The 24,365-nt window shown below is 47.7% G+C and overlaps 1 protein-coding gene across 1 annotated transcript; it reads right to left on the bottom strand.

Annotated features, from left to right (window-relative positions):
- Positions 1–547: 547 nt before the first annotated feature.
- On the bottom strand, positions 548–21,083 carry TYRO3 (TYRO3 protein tyrosine kinase). The gene is made up of 19 exons (XM_031952140.1): positions 20,781–21,083; positions 18,362–18,545; positions 17,947–18,038; positions 16,674–16,844; positions 14,985–15,071; positions 13,279–13,394; positions 12,672–12,849; positions 12,003–12,148; positions 11,334–11,478; positions 10,642–10,771; positions 10,428–10,528; positions 10,153–10,248; positions 9,616–9,696; positions 9,147–9,239; positions 8,203–8,324; positions 7,026–7,135; positions 6,574–6,733; positions 6,229–6,365; positions 548–2,112 (listed from the first exon to the last, which is right to left on the bottom strand). Exons 1-19 carry the CDS (start codon positions 20,878–20,880, stop codon positions 1,758–1,760), a joined length of 2,604 nt encoding a protein of 867 aa, XP_031808000.1. The 5' UTR covers positions 20,881–21,083; the 3' UTR covers positions 548–1,757.
- Between the last annotated feature and the right edge of the window lie 3,282 nt (positions 21,084–24,365).

Here is a 24,365-nt window from a genome sequence, read left to right as displayed (position 1 = left end):
TTTGCATGCCTTAGTTTCTTAATATTTATTGGATTGAATTAAGGAGTTAACTATAAGTAAGTATAGCCCTAGCTAGCATGTTTTCTTGACTCTAGTTTCCTATAAACCTTGATTGAAGTTAGTGGCTTTCTTTCCATTTCTACTATGTGGGAACCAGAACCAGTTCAGCTTAGCAACAGGTTTTTCCTGAATTTTTTTGAAGAGGTTTGCTTCTTCACCCCACCCCATTTACTTCTTTGATGGCATCAGCCACAACCTATTTCCCAAGAAAGCTCCCTGTCCTATATATAATCCCTTTTGTTTCTCCTGAGCTACTTTTAAAGGCAGAGAGACTGGGTAGGAAAACAGACTTTTAACAATGTTAGGTCTCCCTATATACTTACATGCTCCACTCCACATAGGCCCAAGACAAACTTCTCTGTGGCTTTGGGGAGGAAAGGTGAGAAATCAGTATCACAAGCTCCTAACTTTTCTCCTTACCCCCTCCAAACCCAACAAAGCGTGGTACTTGATTGAAATATGAAGAAGAAAGGACTATTTCCAAATGGCTGTTCTGAGGTTTGTTTTTATTTCTGTGTTTAAACAGCATCTAACAGCCTGGAAACACATATCCCACCCTCCCAAGGAAGACTACTATCAACCCTTTCCCCCACAGCCATCTCTGCCATGGAAGTGGTAGCAATCAGTAATAGCCCCTTCCCCCAAAACCAGCCCTCTGGCCTCAATTCCTCCCACTTCAGTAGCTCTGAATGGGAGCAAGCAAAAAGAGGAGGCTTCTGTTAAAGGCAAAGTCAGGAGAGAGGGACTCAGCAGGGAAGGAAGAAGTGGGACCAGAAAGCCCTCCGGGTTTAGACACAGCTGCCTTTGTTAGTGGGATTAGGATTCTTGTAGCATGCTCCAAACAGAACGTGGAGGGTGGAAAGAAGCTGCCATCCCTCCCAGGACCAGACTCGGCCGGTCCCACCAGTCCTCCCTGAGGTTCCACAGACCTCACCACTCCCCTTCTTTTTAAGGGAAGGGCACCTGGTAGTCCGATGCCTTCCAGCTTTCTGCATAGGTGTGACTGAGGGAGCACCCCACAAGGATGGCCCGTTGGCAGGGGAGACCCCCAGGCTTGCCGACAGAGGGCTGCTCAGACCTGAGTATCCCGACATCCAACCCCACCTCCAGGGGGAGAGGGGCTGGCCCTCCCAACCTCTCCCACCTGCACAGGTGTGAAGTAGACCCCTCTGTCTCTACCCTGAAGAAGCCGTGCCTAGAATTCACCACTAGTGGCCTGGGCAGAGCTGCCTCCCAGGCTGGGCGGCTCAGCACATGCACTAAAGCGGCGGGATGGGCCCTGGGGGAGGGAAGGGGTGAACAGCACCACTCATCTCCTCTCTATCTTGGCCCCCACCCACTGTAACCATGGGGATATAACCACAGAGTACCAGCTGCCAGGGTCCAGACAACTAGGCTCTACTTGCCTCCCCTCTCCCCACCCAATGGAATGAGCCCGTGCCAGGCTGGCCAGACCTAGAGTGACTGGAGGAAGATAAGGGGTTGGGCGATTTGGTCATGTCAGGCTTTCAAAGCCCAGGCCCCAATCTAGCTTGGGAGGGACTACCACAGGAGCCCCTAGGCTTCTGGCAGGGCTGAGATCAAGGTGGGGGAGGGGGCTTTGCTAGCCAGCCAAGCCAGCCAGTCTCCTGCCCTTGTTCCCCAAGGATGCCCATCCATTTGTTAGGCTAACAGCCTCTATGTGCTAACAGACCCTGCTAGAGGAGCATCTGCCTCTGGGCCTCCCCACAGGCCCCCTCCAACTGCAGGTCCTCCCCAGACTGCTCAGCTGGCCCTCCAGGGCTAAGGATATAGCGATAGTCACTGGGAATACCCCCTACCGGTCCTGCACCATTATTGTTCCTGTCCCCCTCCCCAACAGCCTGGTCCCCACCCAGCTGGTCACCCCCTTCTGCTTGCTCCTCAGCCCTCTCAATATTGATGTAAAGAGGGTCTCGACTGGCGGAGAGAACAGACATTCGGCCCAGGATCTCTTCTAGCTCCATCCGGAGGGTCAGGAAACTAGGACGCTGCTTGGGGTCCGAGCACCAGCACTGGTACATGAGCTCATAGCTGCAATAAAAATAAAGAGAGGCTGCTTTAGAGGGGAAGAAAAGGACCTCCATCCTCCCTCCCAAAGCTATTGTCCTCAGAATTCCTGAGAGGGCCAGGCCCCAAATCCTACCTACTAAGTAAGGTCTGTCTTGCAATTCAACAGATATACCTATGGTTAATTATCTGCCATTTCAAGGTGCTAGGCTGTCAGGTCAAAAGGTGTCGTCCGGTTATCTTCCAAAATCAGAACCCCCAGGGGCTGGAAAAATCTTACCTCAAGGGGCCTGGACTGCTCAGAGCCAACTCCTGCATTCTTGCCTGTCCATGACAGAAATTTCTGGAAGCTAGGAATTATTGCACCTACACACCTCTGGGCCAAGTGCCTTCACCCATGTGTGCTCCCAGAGCCCCCCAAAGTGAGTAAGAAGGGAGGAAATATCATCATGGCCACCCTACAGCAGGTCGTGGGAAAGGCCTGAATCCCTGCTCGGGGCTTTGGCCAGGACACAGTCTCAAAGTTGACTAAGCCAACTGGCATCTGTCCACTGTGATGCATGGGCCAGATGCCAGCTCCCTTCATCCCTCCCCTGGTAGCACCAACCACTGACCAGGAAGGAGCTGAGCCAGGGACCAAAAGGCTATTAATAGTTGAAGAAGTCTTTGCAGCTTCTTCAACTGCGGAGGCCTGTGTAATAAGAAGTTGATATTTATGTAGCATTTAAAAGTTTGTAGCATGGGGAGGTGGGTAAAGTCAAGTCATGGAATGAGGAAAATCTGTAAATCTGTGTTCGACTATGCTCAAAAAGTTATCAAACTGTGCATACCCTTTGATCCAGTAGTGTTACTACTGGGCTTATATCCCAAAGAGATCATAAAGAAAGGAAAGGGACCAGTATGTGCAAGAATGTTTGTGGCAACCCTCTTTGTAGTGGCCAGAAACTGGAAACTGAATGGATGCCCCTCAATTGGAGAATGGCTGAATAAATTGTGGTATATGAATGTTATGGAATATTATTGTTCTGTAAGAAATGACCAACAGGATGATTTCAGAAAGGCCTGGAGAGACTTACATGAACTGATGCTGAGTGAAATGAGCAGGACCAGGAGATCATTATATACTTCAACAACAATACTATATGATGACCAGTTCTGATGGACCTGGCCATCCTCAGCAATGAGATCAACCAAATCAGTTCTAATGGAGCAGTAATAAACTGAACCAGCTACACCCAGAGAAAGAACTCTGGGAGATGACTAAAAACCATTACATTGAATTCCCAATCCCTATATTTATGCCCACCTGCATTTCTGATTTCCTTCACAAGCTAATTGTACAATATTTCAGAGTCTGATTCTTTTTGTACAGCAAAATAAGGTTTTGGTCATGTATACTTATTGTGTATCTAATTTATATTTTAATATATTTAACATCTACTGGTTATCCTGCCATCTGGGGGAGGGGGTGGGGGGATAAGAGGTGAAAAATTGGAACAAGAGGTTTGGCAATTGTTAATACTGTTAAGTTACCCATACATATAACCTGTAAATAAAAGGCTATTAAATTAAAAAAAAAAAAATCTGTGTTTGAGTCCCAGCCACCTTTGGTACATTCTGGTTGTGAGGTCCTGGGCAAGTGATCTCTGTGCTAAGCAACTTTCTAAGCCTGTACATTTCAGGGAAATTGCCAATCTAAATTGGTGAAGGGAGGTTCCTCACCCGGGAGATTCCCTGTACCAGTGAAATCACAGATCCGCTCTTATCCTTTAAAATTTGCAACATGGTTTACAGACATGCTGCCCCCCAAACAAGACACTCCATTTCTTAGCTTCTGGCATTCCCTCTAGCTGTCCCCACATGGTTGGAATTTCTCTCTATTTTCATCTGATTACTGACCTCCCTAGCTTCTTTAAGTCCCAACTAAAATTATACCCCTATTGAAAGTCTTCCCCAACCCCCTTAATTTCAGAACCTTCCTTCTGTTAATTATTTCTTATTTATCCTGAATATAGCTTGTTCAGATATATTTGTATTTCCCCATTAGATGGTAAGCCTCTTGTCCTTTGCTTTTTTTTTATATCCCCAATGCTCAGCTCAGTGCCTGGTACACTGTAGATGCTTCATAAAAGTTTACTGAGACTCAGAAAGCTTATGTGATACAACTAATAAATAGTTACACAGCTAGGGAATGTTAGAATGAAGATTTGAACCCAGGATTCTCTTGTCCCCAGGGAGTGTCATGTTGTCACTCTTTGTCTGTTAAGATGGAATCTCAAAATAAGAACTTCCTCTTTTCCATTCTCTCTAATACTTCTTGTTCACTACAAATGAGCCTCAGGTGATTCTTGAACAGGATTTAGTGTCTATTTCTGTCCATCCCTTCCCTGCTGATCTCCCAGGCCTAGAGCCAGAATGAGCAGAAAGTTGGCATCTACTTGAATTTTTCTGTCAGAGATGAAGGTGGAACCCCCAAAACTATTCACCTGTGGAAGGAATTTGTCCCTTCCCTAAAACCACTGTGGATGTCATCCTGCTTTTCTGTCCCTCAGGCCAAGAACAACTCTAGCTTCCATGCATGCTCTGAAAAAGCCTGGTTCTGGGTGGAGGAGTCCAAGTAAGTCACTATAGAAAGAGCTTCAGACTGACACTGATTTTACAGCTATCCAGCCTCTTCTTCCTCTCCTCCACATAATACATTCTGCTTACTACACAAGGAGGCCTCTCTGCTCCCTCATCACTCCCCCCATCCAAATGGTTAAGTCCTTCCAGAAAGAAAGAAGGCTGGTCATTTCTCTCTCTAGGACTCCTGTTTTCCAACCTTACGCCTCTTCCAGACTCTAGGACCCTTCACCAGCAATCAGTGGGGGTTCTGAGGGAACTATTCTTTCCCTAACAATCAACCCCCTTCTTTGGAAAGACAAAGATTATAACAGAACAGTGAAGGGAGGAAAGTAGAGACCCCCACTGGCAGCTGCAGCCCCAGTCTTTTGAGAGGTAAGAAGACTCCTATAGGCATTTCATCATTTCTCCTCCCCCACCCACTCATTCTGAGTAAAAAAAAACCTCTTAATCTAGGGGAGGTATCTTTTTTTTTTCTCTGTCTCTTTCTTTCTAAATACCAGCAGTAACAGCTTAAACTAGCCTGACCCTGGGAAAGGAGAAGGGATAAGAGAGAAGCTCTGGCTTCACTTTACAGAATCTCTTTCTGGCTTCTGTCTCTGGGATTAGGAGAGATTAGATTTCTTCTTTATTTCTGGGAAAGGTGGAGAAGGTATAAGGAGAGGATAAAGTGGGAAAATAGTAGAACAGGAGAGTTAAAGGAAATAGGGAGCTATGAGATAGGAAGAGCATGATTTTTTTTTTAATTAAACTACCTCCAAAAATGAGAAATCATTTTTAGAGGGAGAAGAGGAGAGAGACAGAGACAGATCCTTCATGAAATTATTAAGGAATTTTAAAATCTTTTCTAAAGAGAAAAGGAAAGCAAGGAAGAGAGACAGATGGATATAGAGAGACTTCATGAAACTGGTAAGAAATTGGAAAATCATTTCCAAAGAGAGAAAGAGAACAACAGAAACAGAAAAAGAGAGCAAGAAATAGACACTTCATCAAACTGATAAGAAATGAGAAAATCATTTCCCAGAGAGACTCAAAATGATGTAGGGAGGCAGAGACTACATAAAACTCTTAAGAAATTATTTCCAGAAAGAGACAGAGGCAGAGACTTCATGAAACTATTAAGAAATTTAAAAATCATTTCCAGAGGGAGAGGAAGAGAGAAAAAGACAAGAGACAGAGAGGAAGAAGAGACAGAAACTACAGGAGAGAGATCCAACTCAGACTCTTTGAAAAAATGACAGGAATTTAGTTTTTGAATCAGAGGACTTTAATGATCTTGGGGAAGCCCTCTCTTTGAGCCTCTGTTTCTTCAACTATAAAATGAGGAGGTTGGAGTAAAAGGCCCCTGAAGTCCCCTCTAGCTCTAGACCTACCATTTCAACATCCGTCAGCCGGTCATCATTCAGGGATCTCTTATCAGAGACCATGTTTACACAATCACTAATCCATCCCAAGTGTAACTGCCTTCCAAGGGTCTTCCTTTCCCCTACTGTCCCTAGCTTTCTGGAGAGTACTCACACTTCCTCAAGACATTCTGGTGGCTGCTTCAGACGGTTCCCACTGATGAGGTAGTTGTAAATCTCAGCATTTTCAATACCGGCATAAGGTGTTTGTCCCCGAGTCATTATTTCCCACATGGTCACACCAAATGCCCACTAGAACAAAATCAAAGTCAAAAAAGTTGTCAAAGCCAGGTCAAAGCCAGGGGCGGAGAAATCCATTACTTAAGGACAGGGCCACCACTGTAAGGGCAAACAATCCTGGCTTCTGTGTCTTGATCCCGGCCCTAATTCTGCTCTGCAGTCCCTCTGACCCAAACCACCCAAATCCCTGTTCTATTTGGCCTCAGATCCTTCTACTCACCACATCACTATGCACTGTGTACAGGTTATCAGCCAAGCTTTCTAGGGCTAGCCATTTGACAGGCAATTTCGAAGCACAGCCCTGCCGGTAATAATCACCACTGTATATTTTCCGAGATAGGCCAAAGTCAGCCACACACACAGTCATGTCCTCAGCTAGCCTGTAAAGAGAGTGAAGTGCATGCAATCAGTGAGCTGACCCTGCCCCCTTTCTCCTCAGAGACTCTCAAGTTGCCAGTCTCTAAGTTGGCTTTTATGTTGACCAGAAACAGACACAATTCTGGACACAATAGCCAAGCCAAGACCGACAGCAGTTATCCAGGCCCCTACCATCCTCCTTCTAATTAACTGCAGTTGATTCTTTTTATTGGAAGCGCTACTGGGCGGCTCACTATTGTATCTTCTCTATGACCTCTACTCCCACCCCTTCAGGTCTTCTGATAGCTCACTCACATGCAATTCCGAGCAGCCAGGTCCCTGTGGATGAAGTTCTGGGAGCTCAGGTACTCCATGCCACTGGCAATGTCCACCATGAATCGGATCAGTGTCTGCAAAGGCAGGTTCTAGCCAGGAGGAAACAAGCAAGCTTAGTCCTGGGTCCTGCCACAAACAGCTGAACAGAGTATGGAAAGCCCTTCAATCAAAAAATTTCCTCAATTCCAGTGTAAACAAATCTCAGGGAGGGGGAAAGAGTGAAGGGTTTTTGCCAAGGTGAAGTTCTGGCAAAAGCTAAGAAAAAAACTAGTCAGGAGAAAATGGGAATTGGTTCAACCATTCTGGAAAGCAGAAGTTGCTCCCAAAGCTATTAAACTCCTCTACATGTCCTTTGAGTTATACATCTGCTAAGTCTATACCTTAAAAAAGAGCAAATATAGAAGAAAAAGAACATATGTTTACATATACATAGTAGCTCTTTCTGTGGTAAAGAGTAAGGGGAATGGCTGAACAAATTTTTAATATTATACTGTAAAGAAACATAAAGAGAAGAAAGTAATTTCAGAGAAAGTCATATAAATGCTAATGCAAAGTGAAATTAGTAGAATGAGAATGTGTTATATATGATACAATAGATACTCTATGCATATAAAAACAAAATGAACACTTTGGAAAACTTAAGAACTCTAATAAATACAATATACAATATCATGATTCTAGAGAACTAAAGATACTCATTTATTAACTGAAAGGAAATGGATTAAATATGCAGAATACTGATCAATGTGACAATTTATTTTTCTTGATTATGTATATTTTGTTGTAAGAGTTATTTTTCTTTAGGGAAGGATTAATGGAAAAAATGTTTTTTAATTTGAAAAAAGAAAGAACTCAAATCTCTTTGTAGAATGGATATTGCCTTATCCTAGAATACTTAATGGGCTTCCCTAGGCCCAAAAGGGAATATTCTTGCTAGGTCTAAGCTCACAACTGAGAATTCTTCATTCTTCTCTTAAATTCTCCTGAGAAGCTTCTGAAAAGTTCCCTGTCCTTGCTTCAACTCTTACAACCAAGTCTCAACTCCTCCTCATCTCTCCTAGTCTTGCCTATGAAGCCCTTCCTCTCCTAAATGCTCTAACTTTCTCCCATGTTCCTTTTCAGCCTACACACAAATGCCTCCAACGCAAATACTCACAAAAGGATTTTCTCCTATTCGGGAGGCAAGCAGAAAAGCATGTAGGTCCCCATGCTTCATGAAGGGCAGGATCACCATGGGGATAGGCAAGCGACCCTTGGCACGGCTCCGAAGGCTCACCCCTGGGTTTGGTGAAAAGAAAGATGGAGAAAGGTAAGGGACTGGTTATTCAGACAAATGAAAATCTCTGGTCAAAGAGTTTGTGTGAATGGGCCAGTATATCATTATGTGATTGGGCCAGAAGACGGAGAGTATGCTGTATCCCTACTCCCTTTCCTGTCTCATAATAGGTTTCCTATCCTTTCCTGGACTCAGTACCCAGCATTCTCTCTAGCTTCTCCAATTTAAGACTATGTTGCCCTAGTGAATGAGAGATACAAGCCACCTGGAAGATACCCCTCTAGACATTTCAAAGGTTTTTGAATCAATGTCTCAACCACTCTTGATAATTACCTAATTCCAGGTATTAGTCTGGGAGAAGGAACCAAAGAACCCAACTTTGGGGTTCCTTATAATGACCTTTCCCAATACAAGATCCCACTATTCCTCAGAAAATTTGACTCCTGGGGTTCTGGGGGCTGCTCTTAAGATCATTGATGCAAAGAGAATAGGATTGTCAGAGGCCATCTAGTCCACCTCTCTCATTTTACAGATAAAGAAATCAGAAGTTTAATGTCTCTACTTACTAACTTTGCCCAAAGTCATATGATAGTGTCAGAGATGGGATTCCAATGTGGGTCCTCTTTTCACTCTCTGAATGCAGAGAATACCCTAAGCAGATTTCTCAGCTAGGGTGCTCTACTCCCTGATCTCATCACTGATCATTCACCTGACAGAGCCAACGTTTTGTTTTCTCTGTTGTCTTTCCTGTTGGTGCTCCTATCTCTGACTGCCCACCCCCCCGATGCCCTCTCTGTACCAGACTCCCTTGGGGATTATCTCACCAACAAGCTTGGCCACATGTGGGTGGTTAAATTCTTTCATGCAAGCAGCTTCTCGAAGGAACTCTTCAATGTCACTGGAGTTGATGATGTCCGCTAGGAATTTGAATGGGAAACAAGAGGTGAGAAGAGCCTCCCAAAAGGGGCAGACCCCTCCCTTTAAGCCTTCTAAGTGTCCCCAAGGATCCTGATCCACTATAGAACATGGCTTTCCTAGACCAGGACTAGGGAGCCGACTAGTTGCCAGAATCACAGATAGTCCAAGAATCAAACTCAAGGAAGAAGTGTTATTCAAGAAAGCCCAAACAGAAGCAGATTCTAGAGCCAATGCTAACTTCCTGAACTTGCCCTCAAGAGCTCTCACTTCAGAGCTGCCAAAGGTGCAGAAGTGGGCTTGGCTTGGACTCTAGAGCTGTCTCAGCACCCCTTCCCAAGGCTGGAAGCCACGTCCTTCAGCACTGTACCCACTCACCTTTGAGCATTTTCACTGCCACCTTTTCAAAGGAGCCATCCTCCTGCTTCAGCTGGGCTTCCCTCACTGACCCAAACTCCCCTAAGGATGAAGCCAGGTAAGTGTGAGACAACTCTAGCATCTGCTCCCAAGTTATCCCCGAGAGGTAACTGAGCCTCGCAGCCAGGCCCACTCCTTTTCCTCCCAGAGGGTTCCCCAAAGGGTATGGCTGGGCTCCAGAACGAGTCATCTGAGAAACACAGACTATGGAAGTTGGCTTAGTACCAAAGAGCCACAGAATCCTACAACTGGCCATCGGTAGAAGGAGCTGATGGAACGCAGGTTCCACTTCCTCTTCCCTGGCCATCACTAAGCCTCCTAAATTTAGGGTGGTTCCTGTCAAGTCCCCCTGATGCACAAAAAACCCCTTTCTTCCCCTGTTCCAGAGAGTACCAATTGTAGCAATCCTCTAAATCCCAGGCACATAACATTTAGACACACTCCCACCTCCCTTTGGAAAAAGGTTTCACTCTCACAGAAGATGGTCCGACCCCTGACCTTTGCCCAACATCCGGCCCAAGGTGAACTTCTGCTCGGGGATCAGCACATCCTCCAGTTTGTCTTTCAGTTCATCACTGATACCCAGGCTGTCCACTAGAAAGGAAGAAAAGCAGTAAAAACCCCTGAGAAGTTGGGTAGTGACTGGGACACTACCCCACTTCGAGCACAGTGACTGAATCATCCCCAAATCAAATGAGAGGCAGGAGTTTACAGAAACAAGAAGGGTCTAAAAGGACAGCCCTGGGGGGGAATCCCACTGACAGGTGACTCACATGTGGCCTCAATTCGTTCTGGACCTTCCCTATTAAAGGATCTGGCAGCACGGAAATGAACAGCAGGCTCCCCACGGGCCATGACGCTGTCAAAGGCTTGCCTGGTGGGACACAGGATATGGGGAAGAGAGAAAGAGCCAGGATTCAGGCTACTTACCTGTGGGGATCCCAATTTCATGTTTCTGGACAGCAATCCAGGCCCATCCATACCTACCCAAACCGTGTTTCCTTCCTTCTTTTACGTAACAGGATTAAGGCCAGGGCAGCAGCTGTCACAAGTGCTGTCAGAACGCCCAAGACTACAGGCACCCAAGATGTGCGGCTGTGAGGGGGGCCCTGCTGGCCTGGAGGAAAAAACGGATGGGATCCTAGTATATGGCCAGTAGAGAAGCCCCTCAGAACACTCCCAGGAAAGCTATCTGACCTGCTCAGGCTCATTTTCAAAAGTCAGAATAAGAAGCCACCCAATAAGGAAAAAGACCCCAGAAGACATCCATGTTTAAAACAGGGCTCTCAAACATTTTGTTGTCATGGAATCTTTTGGCAGTCTAAAGATCTGTGGACTCATTTTCATAATAATATTTTTAAATGCACAAAATACAAAGAATTACAAAATAAACCAATTATATTGAAATAGTTATTAAATATATTTTTTTAAATTTGCTAGCTTTAGGTTGAGAACCCTGGCTGTAAAGGGGCATAGGAAACTTGGGGGTTTAGAAAGTCTCTTTCCTCCCAAAGTGACCTCCCATGGTTCCCATCTCTGGCCCTGACCTTATTTGCTTGGATCTAAGATATAGAATATCTGCCAGATATAGAAAAAAATGGGAACCAGGCTTCTTCCAAACCCACCCAGCAGGAAACCAGGTTGTTCAGACAGATCCCCTGCTCCCTTTTCTGTCTCACCAGCATGGTCCCGATAGGAGACAAGCAGAGGCTGGCTCCAAGGACCACAGCCAACTTCATTGGAGACACACACTCTGGCTGTCAAGTCCTTCAAGGGGTCCCAGCCAGTCAGGTTGACTCTAGTTCCTAGAACAGTCAGCTCACCCTGCAGCCCGGAAAAACCCCCACCCCAAAACAGAACTTGAGGAAGTAACCACAAAGCTAAGGCAAGCAGATGACGGTCAAGCTAAAGGCTGAGGGTTGAGAGGTAGGGTGGGTCAATTTTACAACATCCAGGGAATCCGTCAAGTTTCCGATTTCAAGGAGCTGGGTAGTATTCCCAGCAACACAAACATTTCACATCAGCTTACAAAAGTGGGGGATGGGGACAAAGGAACTAAGGACGGAGGGAGGGAAGCATAACACTATCTGTATCCTCCCCCAGTTCATGCAGGAATGTGTTGCCTGCTCTGCATACAAAGTGGCAGCAGTGGAAGAATCTTAGGGAGGTGCAAGCTTGAGAAATAACCCACTGATTTCTGAGAAAATCCCCTCCTCCCAGGGAGGTCTTTGGTCCCAAAAGGACTTGGAAACAGGGAGTCCATCTTTTTTTTGTGAGTTCCCGGTCCTGGGGAAGGAGGAGAGCCAAGGAGACCAATTAAAGGAGTTTAGGAGTTTTTCAACTCTTACCTGAGTCCCATTTTCTTGAATCCAGGATATTCTATAAGGCCCCAGGGGGCCCTCACTAGAACTCTCAGGAATAACTTCTTCCCACTCCAAGATCAGACCATAGTCTGTTCGAATGGCATGGAGGTTCTGAGGGGTACTAGATGGGGCTGGACCCAAGAGAAAACAATCACAATGTCACTCAAACCTCCTATCTCCACCACAGCCTCCCTACTCTTTCTATCTGAAGACCCCACTTCAGTATTTCATTGTTTCCAGAACAATAAGCACTAAGTCCCTAGTGTGTGTAGTAAGGACAGAGATAGTGAAAGTGGAGACGGTAAGAGTCTTGCTTCTAGCCTAATTCTGCCTGTATTCCCTGGTCTCAATTTCCACCTTTCTAGGTTCTAGTTATACTCTTTACTCTGGAGAAAGACAGGGAAACCAGAGAGTTATACATTCTTTGGGAGGAGAGGAGTAATAGAAAAGGGTATGCTATCTTCCTTTCAATGGAATTTTAGAAATGATAGGGACTTCAGTTCAAACCTTCAATGTTATACATGAGGCAAATGAAGGGTAGGAATTGTGGCTTGCTCAAGGTTACTTCTTTAACATACAATCTCCTACTCTGAATACATTTCCACAATGGAGACCTTAGCTCTCTCAAGCCTCTGCCTCTCCAATTCCTCTTACCCAAGCCGTGGGTCTGGAAGGGTACCCAGTCTGCATATGGAGAAGGTCCCAAGGCATTGGTGCATCGAACTCTTAAGCTGTAGTTGGTGGCAGGTTCTAAGCCCCGAAGCAAACAACTGAATGGTGGCACCGGAACTACCACCGCCAGGACCTCCCAACCTCCTGGAGCCTCCGTTACCTGCACAGAAATTGGAGAAAGAAGGAGTTGGAAGCCACAAAGTCAGAGGAGGAGTAGGAGACAAGAAGGAAAAATAGGGAAGGTTTTAGCCTTGAACTATTGCTTCCTTGAATTAAATCTTAAAGAATCTTCCCTCCTCTCTTTACCACAGAACATTTCAATCAGCGCATGAGTTATTTAGCTTAACACATGGGGGCTCTGCTGGAGATCAGAGGGAGCCCACATGAGTGCACAAAGCATACTCTGATGAGAGAATACACCTTGGCCATCCATCTGGGTCCTGCTATGGTATAGAACTCCAGGCCAGGGAGTACTGGTCACAAGACCATGACTCATCATCAACCAGGTGCTGGTCTGACAGACAGAACAAGGCAGTCCTGTAATCTCCACCTTCAGCTTTCCCCAGATGAGCCCCTCCCAGAGCTGTACCTGGACTGTGCAGGAGTGGAGCAGAGCTCGGCCATCAGAGTCAGGAATCCAGGCCACACTGGCATTGTTGCTAGATAGTCGGGTCACTGTTACATTAGAAGGTGCTGCTGGAAGAGCTGCAAAAGGGGGGAAATCTGGGGGTCAACCTGTGATGGTCTGAGAGTTTTTTTGGGGGGTTTTAATGTCTCTTGACTTTTTTGCCTCTCATCCTTTCACAGAGTTATAAGATGCTTCCTTAGATTCCCTGGGGGCTGATCCCAAGATTGGAAAATCTTAAAACTGAACAGGGCTGCTCAAAATCCCCATATGCATCTGCCTCTAGACATACTGACTGTTCTCTCTATATTCTGTGTTTCTTTCCCTCACCTTCTCTTCCCCATTCCCTTCTCCCCTCTTTCTGTCTCTCTGTATCTGTCTTTTTTGGTCTCTCTCCCTCACTTTCTCCTCTCCCCATTCTTTCTTCTCTGTCTATTTTCCTCTCTGCATTCTTCCCTCTCTGAAAAAAGAGAGAGAGAAAGAGAGACATTGGAAGTCACAAAGTCAGGCAGCTTAAAAAGAGAGGAACATGAAGAATAGAAGACAAGAGGGAAAAATAAGTAAGACTTTAAGCCTTGAGCTAATGCTTCCTTGAATTAAATCTTAAAAGAATTTTTCCTCTTTTCCCCACCACAGACAAGCATTTCAACCAATGTATAAGTTATTTAGCATCTAACAGGACTCTGCTAGAGCTCAGAAGCCCACACAAGTGCAAATTTCTCCCTCTCTCTCTCTCTCCCCCCCCTTCTTCCCCCTCCTCTCCTTCTCTTTCTCCCTCTCCCCCCTCTCCCTCTCTCCTTCTATCTCTCTCTCTCCTTCCCTCCCTCCCTCTCTTTCCTCCTTTCCCTCTCCCTCTCCCTCTCTCTGTCATAGCAGGAAACACAGAATAGCTGCCATGCCTGGAACAGAGCCTGGAACAGAGCATGAGGCCATCTCTGTGATGTAGTCTCTGCAACCAGAAGCCTGCCCGACCAAAACTAGTGATGTGGGGGCAGGGAGGTGGGGAGAAGCTTCTCCCCCACAAAAGTAAATGACACATCTGTTTCAGCAGCAGTCTGCCTTTGTCATGTATAGGTATCTCACTCAAAGAGACAGATCTCTCACACACACACTGAAAGAGCCCATTTTCCACATCCCTTCTTCTAGAGGCAAAGTCTATTCCAAAAACATCCCACTGATCACCAACCTGAGCAGGGCTTCACTAGCACCATTCCTCCCTCTGACAGGGATAAAGAAGCAAAGGGCAGGCCTGAGTTCTGGCCAGCTCCAGCTGTTCCTCCCTCCCAGAGAATCAGCTTCGTGATGGGGAATCTGCTCTGTGACGTCAGGTTTCTATTCTCATCTCAGCTTAGGCTGTGCCTCAGGTGCTCCCACTACAGGGGCTGGGGACACACGCCAAGCAGTTGCCCCTCCTCCCTGAGACCTCAGCCAAGAAGGCTCCCAGGAGTGAGAAGAGCTGGAGGCCAAGAGGTAAAGCTTCCTCTCTGTTTGCAATTATAATCTTTCCCTCCACTGCATTCCCCTCCTCTGCAGAGAGACTGGTAGGGAGCTCGCTCTCTCTCTCTCACATATACACACAGAGCACACACAGACACACACATACACACATACCATATGCGCACACACACACACACACACACACACCACACAGACACACACACACACCTTACCTTGAAGATACACTGTGGCTAGGCGGGAAGATGCCAGGCCTTTCAGGTTATGGGCTTCACAGGAGAACACAGTACTCTGGGTCACCCCTGAGGATCACACAGAGAACCCTGGTCAGGCTAAGAGTGCCCAGTGAGCCTGGGAATAAGGCATGGTGTGGGTTTAAAGAACTGGTGAGGAGATCAAGGGAAGGGATAACTCAGATCTTGAGGGCTAAGTGAGAAGGAAGTTAAGAAATGCCCCTGAAATCCTTCAATATATAGGAAAGAGATGCTAAATTTCCTCCTCACTGAATATCCCACCCTGCCTGCTAATTTAATCTACCCTCACAGATTCCAAGTTTTGCAGCTGTCCTACAAATCTCTATTTTCTTTCCCAAACAGACTGTAAGCTCCTAGGGGGTGGGAACTATTCAAGGTCTTTTGTATCTCACTATGATGCCTCATGGGCTCTGCATGTATTAGGAACAAGAATGCAACAAATGCTTCTTGTCTTGTCTTCCAGTTTCCTACAAAGAAAAACTGAAGTCTTGATTTCCTCTCTCCATGATCATCTAAGTCAATACTTGTTGCCCTACACTTTACCTCCATCACCAGTCTCACCTTGGAAAGCCAGGCTGTCCGTCCAGCACTGTCCAAAGCTGCCAATTGTCTCCTTTCCCCCAGTGCCATTCCCTAGGACAAGCAGCCCTTTCACTTCTTGCTTTCCTCTCGAGATCCACAGCAGTTTGGAGACTTGTGAAATTTGACCCAGACAGAACCCATTTCCACTCTTGACCAAACTCGCTCAGACAGTAGTCTCCAGCCTCTTCCTCCCCCCGCCCCCCTTCAAAACTCACTGAAAAAGGGTAAATCTTGTTTACAAAACTATGCTTCACAAATGTAGGTGCAGTGATATGCATTCAGGTGCATCTGGGTACAATAACAATTATAGTATCTCAAATTTAAACAGTACTTGAAGGTTTAGGATGTAAAGTCTCTAGTCTCTAGGAGCCTTGAAATTGACTCTGAGAGATCAGTGCTATTATTATCCCAATTTTACTGATGAGGAAACTTGAAGAACAGACAGGTTTAAGTGACTTGCCTAAGTAGACACAGCTAATAAGCTATCTGAGGTAGGATTCGAACCCAGGTTTCCTGGAGGCCAGCTCCAGCACTCTATCCACTACAATGCCTCTATATGGAAATGTCTGGGAATGGGGGAAAGAGATTGATCAGATGAAACTGATCAGGGTAGAAATGCTACCGTATGGTTTCTCCCCTTCTGCCAGACTTTCCTCCTACTCGAACATGGGCTGATTCCTGATTTCTTCCTTGGGGGTGGGGCTGCACAAAGTTCCCCTATTCTTCTCAGGAATGACTGTGTCTGCTGTTTCTACAGTCAAAGGAGAAAGAACCCTTAACCAGTCCCTTCCCCAGCTCGCAGTCTGAGCTACTACAAATAGGTGCATTCTGCCCAGAAAAACACACTTGATTAATGAACCTTTCTGCTAGCATAGCTCTGGAAGAAAGACACAGAGGTCAGGAAGCTCGGGACTACTTATCCAGGAGAAACTCAGAAACAAGATTTAAGAGGAGAGCTTCTGTGACAGCTACCCCTCTTCTGTCAACCTCCCAAGTCACAGTCAAGACCTGGCTTACTCCCCCAGCTTAATTATGCCTTTTCTTCTCCAATCCTGAGAGTGATCTCACCTGTCACATTCAAAATGGAGGGAGAGAGAGCTGGTCCTCCCACCTTTGTGCCCCCCCTCCACCAGATGATGGTCACAGGTTCGGGGGGGCCCACTGCTTCACAAGACAGTTGGAAAGGAGCATTAGGGAGCACCGTGAGATCCTCTGGCTCCACAGTGAAATACGGCACACCTAGGAAGAAAGGGTAGTGGGTAGTGACTGATTTTTGCTACCTTCTTAAACATACCAACATGCCCATATTATAAGGATAAAGGGCTCCCCAAGACAGAAGGCTCCCCGAGAGCTTTTTGGTTAAATGTGGGACAAATGGATCCCTGAAAAGAAGTTCCCCCCCCCAATAGCTTTTTGGTGAGATGTGGAATAAAGAGATCCCTGAAACCAAAGGCTCCCCAAGAGCTTTTTGATTAAATGTAAAATAAATATCTTCAAAGGAAAGGAGCCCCTGCTGTTTCCAGGGCTATAGAATCTGCACATCTGGAAGGGTTCACCTGGAAGGCCCTCCACCCTAAGAGCTGTAGGAGCCATGGTTGAAGTGAGCCCCCCCCATTCATTCCTCCTCTCCTCTTCTTCCTATGCACAGAAGGCATCCCCGGCAAACCCCGCGCCCTCTCAGAAGCATTGCTATATCAAAGTTTCTAGAAGAATAAGGGAGAAGGAAGGAGGGCTTGCAGGGGCGGAGAAGTGGGGGAGCTGCTGGAGCTGCTGCTGGGTTGTGCTGACAGGCCCCAGCCCTAGCCCCGCTACAGTTCCAAGCCCTTTGTTACTTCTTAGTCACTTTGTTTTCTTCAACTGAGCAGAACTGAGCTCGTGCAGCTGCATATCTTCCTCCTCCCCCTCCCCCTGCTCCTCTACTCTTCCCCTGGTCCCAGGCAAGCTTGTCAGGGCAAAGTCCAGCCAGGGACAGGGTGCTTTAGGCCTACTGCCCAAAAAACAGAGAGAGCACATCTGTGGCACATCACAGGGCCCCCTGATGCTGCTTAGACTCCAAGCTTTTTTTTTTCGGGGGGGAGGGGGGGGAGGGAGGAGAAGGATGGGACCAAAGAAGGTGATAGGGGTATCTTACCTACAGACCTGGGAAGTCTAAGACTCTATTTTCCTCCGAGGTCATGGGTTGCCATGGGTAAGTAGAGAAGACCAGGGTAAGCTAGTTTACCCCTGGGCTAAGCAGGAGGAGAACGCAGCCTTCCCATTTGTTTTCAGGGGCCACGGGCACCCAAAGATATGGGTCATGATTTTGTCAGTGTCTAGGCTATTTCATCAACCTCCTCCTCACCTTCTACGGTCAGCCACACTGGCTCAGTTTCGCCCCCATCTTCCACCTGGCACCAGTACCGCCCAGCATCCGATCGATCTACTGACTTCAAGCTGCAGTGAGGACAAGGAATTCAGATCACCACCGTAGCAAAGGGAGGGGGCAGTTCTGCTAATCAAACCCTAGGGATATGGACTGCTCAAATCCCTTCTCTGAAAGTACCCAAAAAGAAAATTAAACAAAAATGCAGGGATTTTGTGGCAAGAAGTGGTCCCCAGGACCAAAACAAAAAGAAATTGTCATAAAACCTTCCAGTCTATGTTTCATAAGATCGACTTTCCCTAATTATTCTTAGTCATCCTTTAAAGTTCAACTCCAATAACGTCAGATTTAGGTAGCATTCCTGGATATCCCCAGGCCCCCTCCTGTCCTGTACCTGAGAAAGCTGATCCAGCGCTGCTCACTGATAGGAATGTAAACTTGGTCCACACTCTGCACCAAAGTTCCATCTTTGACCCACTGGATCTCAGGATCCTCTAATCCCTCCACACTGCAGTTCAACTTCACTGGCTGCCCTTGAGATACTGTCAGCTTCAGAGGGGACCCAATGAGCTTCAGGCCTGAGAGAAGGGGAAGCAGAATTCAGATGGGTTAGGATGACAAGGACAGAGCCCACTGCTCTGCTCTCCCCAACTCCTGTCCTCTGTCTATTGCAGGCTTGTCTTTGGGACCAAGTTCCACCACTGGGGATCCATATCCCCATGGACACTGACAAGAACGGACAACTCACATAAAAGTATGAGATGGGAGGTTGACTAGGTCTAGTTATCAGAAGAAAGGAAGTAAGACATTCTCTGGGTGCAGTTTCTCCCTGTCCCAGCTCCCTGGAAACATCTTCTCTATTGTTCCTATCTGTTAAGCAATGCTAATTCTCATCTTTCTACCCCTAGTCATGCTTGCCTAAGAGAAAAGGAAAGCCAAGTTCAGGTCAGGATGATGTCTAAGCATCTTCCCTTCCCTCCCAACTCCTAAGCAAACTGGGGAGGTAATGGATCTGGGTGAAGAGCATCTCACCACTCAGGTTCCAGACTATTCTAGCAGAGGCGGTGAGAAATTCTCACATAGATTACAGTTGGAAGCTCTCCTGAGAATGACTAGGGTAACTACCTAGAGACCTCTGTGCCTCCTCAATTTTGCTATTCTTTGGGAGGCACTGACTCCCCACTCTGTTAGAATTAGCTCTTTCCACACCACCCTTTGCCAAATAAAAGAAGAAAAAAAGGAGGAGGGGAGTGTTCCCTGGAAGCAGATCACCCCATGCTTGGAGAAATACATCAGATCACATATATGGCATCCATCCACTCTATTAATACTTGAATGCGTATGAAGGCTGTAAGTGTGAAAGATCTATGAAGCAGGGAAGAGTGAATTTTGCTAAATGGGCAAGGGGATCCCTGCTGGGATTATGGGTCATTCCCAGACCTCTAAACCTTTTCTCCTCAATAGAAACATTAAAAATAACTGACACACATGGTCTAGTTTGTCAAGCTCTTCACAAAGATCTCATTTGATCCTTACAATAACAGCTCCTATAAGGTAGTTATTATCAACCCCATTTTGTAAATGGAGAAACTAAGGCTCAGAGTTGTGACCTGCTTATGATCTCTTCGCAACTGGTGCAGTATAAACAGAGGTATCTCTTACCTACAAATCCAGAGCTCTTTTCAATTCACCACACTGTATTTCCACAGCATGTACTACAGTGCCCCAAGCCTCTGCAAGTACTAGAATTCCACTGCTCCACAAACAAACCAACCCTTGCTCACAACCCCACTTTTTTGTGTGTGAAGAGGTTGTGTGTAAGGATATCGGAGCTATATCTCTAGTTTTTTCTTTTCTCCTTTGCTCTGTAACTCTGACACGCAGTCCCTCTCTCTCTCTGTGTGTCTGTCTCTCTCAGGTCCTCTGCTGGAAGCCTGAAAGACCCTTCTACTCTTTCCTCCAGAAAGCTGGAAGGTGGATAGATATTCAACACAAAATATTCACTAGTTCGCGGAACCTGGGCTCTCAGCCCCCCAAAGAACGGAAGGCACCCCCTGCAGCCCTCAAGTACGGTGTGGGGGGTGTGGTCTGAGAGTTTGAGAGCCAGAGTCCCTCAGCCAGACCTGCCCTGTGACTCAAGCAAATCCGAGGATGAGGTGCCCAAACTGGTGCTAGCTCTGGGCTCAGCCCCAGACTTGATAAGCCGCTCGGTCCAAAGCCTCGAAAATTCTCCCAGGTGCCTTCGCCCACCCTCGGATGTGGTTTTTTTTGTTTGTTGTTATTTTTTTAATTAAGGGTGTGCCCGAAGGTCTCAGTGAGAGCGCGCTGCGTCCGTGCACGGGGCTGGGAGCCGCTTGCCACCAAACGTAAACCCCCCGTACCTGGGAGTGCCGGGTGGGGGCGGGGGCGGGGGAGAGGGGAACCCGTGGGTACAACAGTACCGGTGAGAGGGCGAGGGACCCTGGCCGCTCCTCCCGGAAAAGGAGGCGGGAAAACCAAGAGCTCCGTCCCCCGCCTGCGGACCCCCGACCGACTCCGCCGACTCCGGCTCCGTCCCCCCCCCACAGGCGGCCAGAAGCCCGCGGCTGCCTCCCTCCCGCTCCCCCGCGCTCGCGCGCCCGGCCTTCCGCGGCCATCAGCGCTCCCGAGACCCCCGCATCGGTCCGTCCGGCCCCGCAGGCCGCGGCTGCCCGGCCCCGGGCTCCCCGGGCTCCCCGGACCCCCGCCCGCCCCGCTTCGCCCCGGCCCCAGCCCCTCCCGCGTCCGCGGCTTCGCTGCCCCCGCCGCGCCCTGCCCCAGACCCTGGCTCCTACCTGCGGCCGGGGGCTCCGCGAGCAGCAGCGCGGCCAGTCCCGCCAGCAACAGCTGCCGGAGCCGGAGCAGCGGCCGCTCCATGCTCCGCCTCAGCGCCATCCGCGACGCCGCCGCACCATGCCCGCCCGGCCCGGCCCGGCCCGCGGCGGAGGGGGCGGGGGCGAGGGGCGGGGGCACCGAGGGGGCGGGAGTCCGCGAACCCGCCGCTGCCCGGGGCCAGGGGGGACCCGCGCGCCCCCGGAGCGGCTGCCACCGCCGAGTGCCCGGCGCGAGCTCGCGGCCGCCGCCGCCGCCGCCGCCGCCGCCGCCGCTGATTCATGGTCTTCCCTCGGAGCCGCCGCCTCCTCCCCCGGCCCGGCCCAGCCCGGCCCGGGCCGGCTGCTCCCCCGAGCTCGTACCGCCCCCCCGCGGAGCCTCGGCGCGGCTCACTTGGCACACACGCACCCCCCCCAGCCCGGCCTCTGGCGGCCCGGCCGCGTGCTCCTGAAGACCTCCTCCCGGACCCTGTCACCCCTGCTGGCACAGCCATCCCGCCGGTGCGCGCTGCACAGCGGCCGGCGTCCCCCGCGCCCCGGCCCGCAGCCCCGCTCCTTCCGCCGGCGTCCCGGCCAGCCCACCTCAGGGGCCTCCCCTCCCCGAGCCCCCTCCCGCGCCAGAAGCGGCTGCAGCCCCCGCCTCCCTTCCCCCAGCCCGCGCTCGGGGGCTCAGCCCTGCCCAGGCAACCCGAGCTGAGCCGGGAGATTCGAGGTCACCGATGGGAGAGTGGCTTCAGTGCCTCCTCAAAGCGTTTTATATTGTGCATCCTCTAGCTTTCCGTAGAATAGTGGCTCCTTAAGGACAGTGTTTATAGCGTTTCCCTCTTCCTTTTGCATCCCAGGTACCTTGTAGAATTGAATGGAAACCCCCTCGATCCTACTAGCACCTTTGGTTATCTTCTAAAGTCTTCATCGCCAGCCCTGATGCAGCCCAACAGCTCAATTTCTGCTCCTGAGTCCCTGTAATCATGCACACCAAAATATTCCTGTCCTAAAAGATTCTGTCCCCCGCCCTTTCTCTGCAATTATTTTGCCCTAGCAACCCTAAAATTTCTCAAGTTTAATCCTCTGTACTCCTTAAATTCGACATAATGCTGATCTTGGAGTCAGGAAAACTTGGACTCAAATCCTATTTCATAGACGTATTAAGTTATTTAACCCCTTTGAGGTTGTTTCCTTATCTGTGAATGAGGGTATGGCTATGAAACCCAAATAAGATAATGGACATTATTTAACCTCTTTGAGGTTGTTTCCTTGTCTGTGAAATGAGGGTAGGGTTATGAAACCCAGATAAAATAATGCATATAGAACATTTTGCAAAACTTTGAGTGCCAATTACTATTGGCCAATTATTGTTAATCTTAGGTCCATACTTGAAATTGAAATGGCCCTTTTCTTTTGCCACTCTTTTCAATTGCTCCTTTGATCCCTGTTTCCATCCTCATTGCATTTTCTGGACATGGAATGAAAAATGGATTGTAAACAGAAACAAGGCTTTGCCCATAGTAGGCACTCAATAGATATAGTAGTTACTAAATGAAGAAATAAATGAGTGAATGAATGATTGTTTCATGGCTTTGGCCTGCCCTATCACCAGGAATCATGGGGGTGGCTAAGCCTACAGACATCCTGTTACACAGAGAGAGCGCTAGCTCCTCAAACTTGAGCTGTCTCCTCTTTTTTCTCTTTCTTTATCTCCCTCTCTGCCTCTAAAACTTTCCTGCAGCATGTCCTCATCCTCCCAGGTTTCTTTCTTCAAGAAATCCATCACCCTCTCCCTCCCGGGCTCCCAGTCAGCCCTTCCTGCCCCCCATCTCTTCTAGGGAATCTCTCTGTGAGCAACAGAGGCCTGCTGTCACTTCCCCTAGTTGGCCCCATCAGTGCTTGTTTATTAATTATGCTAATAACAACAGCAGGGCGAGCAGCAGTCCCAGATGCCTGCTGTGGGCGCCCCCAGGCGGTGGCCCCAGGGGAGGCCAAGGAACCCGCTGAGAAAAAATTGGGTCTGCAGTCTCCAGCTGGCTGAACCCATCTTGCCAACATTCTTGTGCACTAGAGATCTCTTCCAAAACTTTGTCCTGAAGGAAAAGGCCTACTTCTTCTCAGGAACCCGGGCCTCCGACCTGCAAAATAGAGAACAGGGTCTGGGGGAGGAAGCAACAGTGAAGCTAGGGATTGTAGGTCAGAAACTGCCCTCAGCAGTAGCAAAACTCCATCTGCTTTCTTTTCAAAGTGCAGCTACCCTCTCACCACCAAAAACAACAGTAGGGGCCTAATTTCTAGCTTAAACTAAGATCAAAGTCAACAAGCATTTATTAAGTGCTTACTAGTGCCAGGCATAGAGCTAAGCGCTGGAAATGCAAACACAAATAAGAGTAAAACCTTATGGTCCTCAAGTCACCAGAAGAAGAATGGCTGACTTGGGTCCTTCCTCAAAATAGAGGCTACAATAGGAATTTACCTAGGAAGGGGGAGAGATGTGTATTCTAAAGTTTTAAAGTTAAGATTCATTTAATTATAAAATATGTATATGTAACAATCTATTAATTGAATCCTGTCATAAGTCTATTCAGTCCCCTTTCCCTGACTCCAGCTGATTTGCTGTCACCTTTGTATGATGTCCAGCCCACACCACAGATAATCCCCTACCTCTCACATTTTCTCTCTCACTCTACCCCACCCATTGCTGAACTCAAGTATCAGCCTTTGCCACCACCTTCAGGAATATGGTCTTACGCTACCTAAAAAGTGTCATTCATTACATTTATCTCCATAAAAAGCCCTAACCCTGAAGATACCAACCTGAAGCTGTAAATCAGGATATGTTGGGTCCCATTTTGACCCTCCTAGCTCTGTTTGCCCCTTTTTCCTTCCTCACCCCACCATAAAATGTAGCCCATCTTTGCTGCTGAATTAATTTGCATTTTTATAATTTCTCCTGTGAGCAGATCTGGAAATCCAATAATCCAACTCATCCCAAATTTATCAAGTAACCTTCTGTTTCTATATGGAATCCCTTCCCTTTTATGCCTTTTTCCAGGAAATTTTTCTCCTGTTCCTATAGTCTGTAGGGGATTAGTTTATATTGGGGAGTGATGACCCGGTGAACACCAATGCAAAAAGTGTACCCATTTAATACAGTGGGCAATAGGGAAAACATTAAATGCCTTTAAATAAAGGAATGGCATACTAGAGCTGTGTGATCTTGTTTCATCAGCAAATGTAATACTCATATGCCATATTTTTTAGTGTCCAGCCATGCTGGTCACTCTTCCCTAGAAACATTCCAAGTGGTCAACATTCTTGCAGGAAAACTTAGGTTCAAATATTGCCTTAGTGTTTATTAGTTTTTTTTTTTTTTCACCTTAGGAAAGTCACCCAAGCTTTCTGAGCCCTATTCTTTTCATCTGTAAAATAAGTACAGTAGCATGTAAGTCACAGAGTTGTTACAAATGAGTGAATGAACAAATAAGTATTAAGTATTTACTATTGGCCAAACCCTCTGAGGCTAAGTCAAGAGAGTCCCTATTTTCAAAGATCTCACCTTAA

Source organism: Sarcophilus harrisii, chromosome 2 (genome assembly GCF_902635505.1).
Source record: "Sarcophilus harrisii chromosome 2, mSarHar1.11, whole genome shotgun sequence".
NCBI classification, from domain to species: Eukaryota; Metazoa; Chordata; class Mammalia; order Dasyuromorphia; family Dasyuridae; genus Sarcophilus; species Sarcophilus harrisii.
The sequence above is the reverse complement of the archived record's forward strand: the minus strand, read 5'-3'. Positions and strand labels throughout refer to the sequence as shown.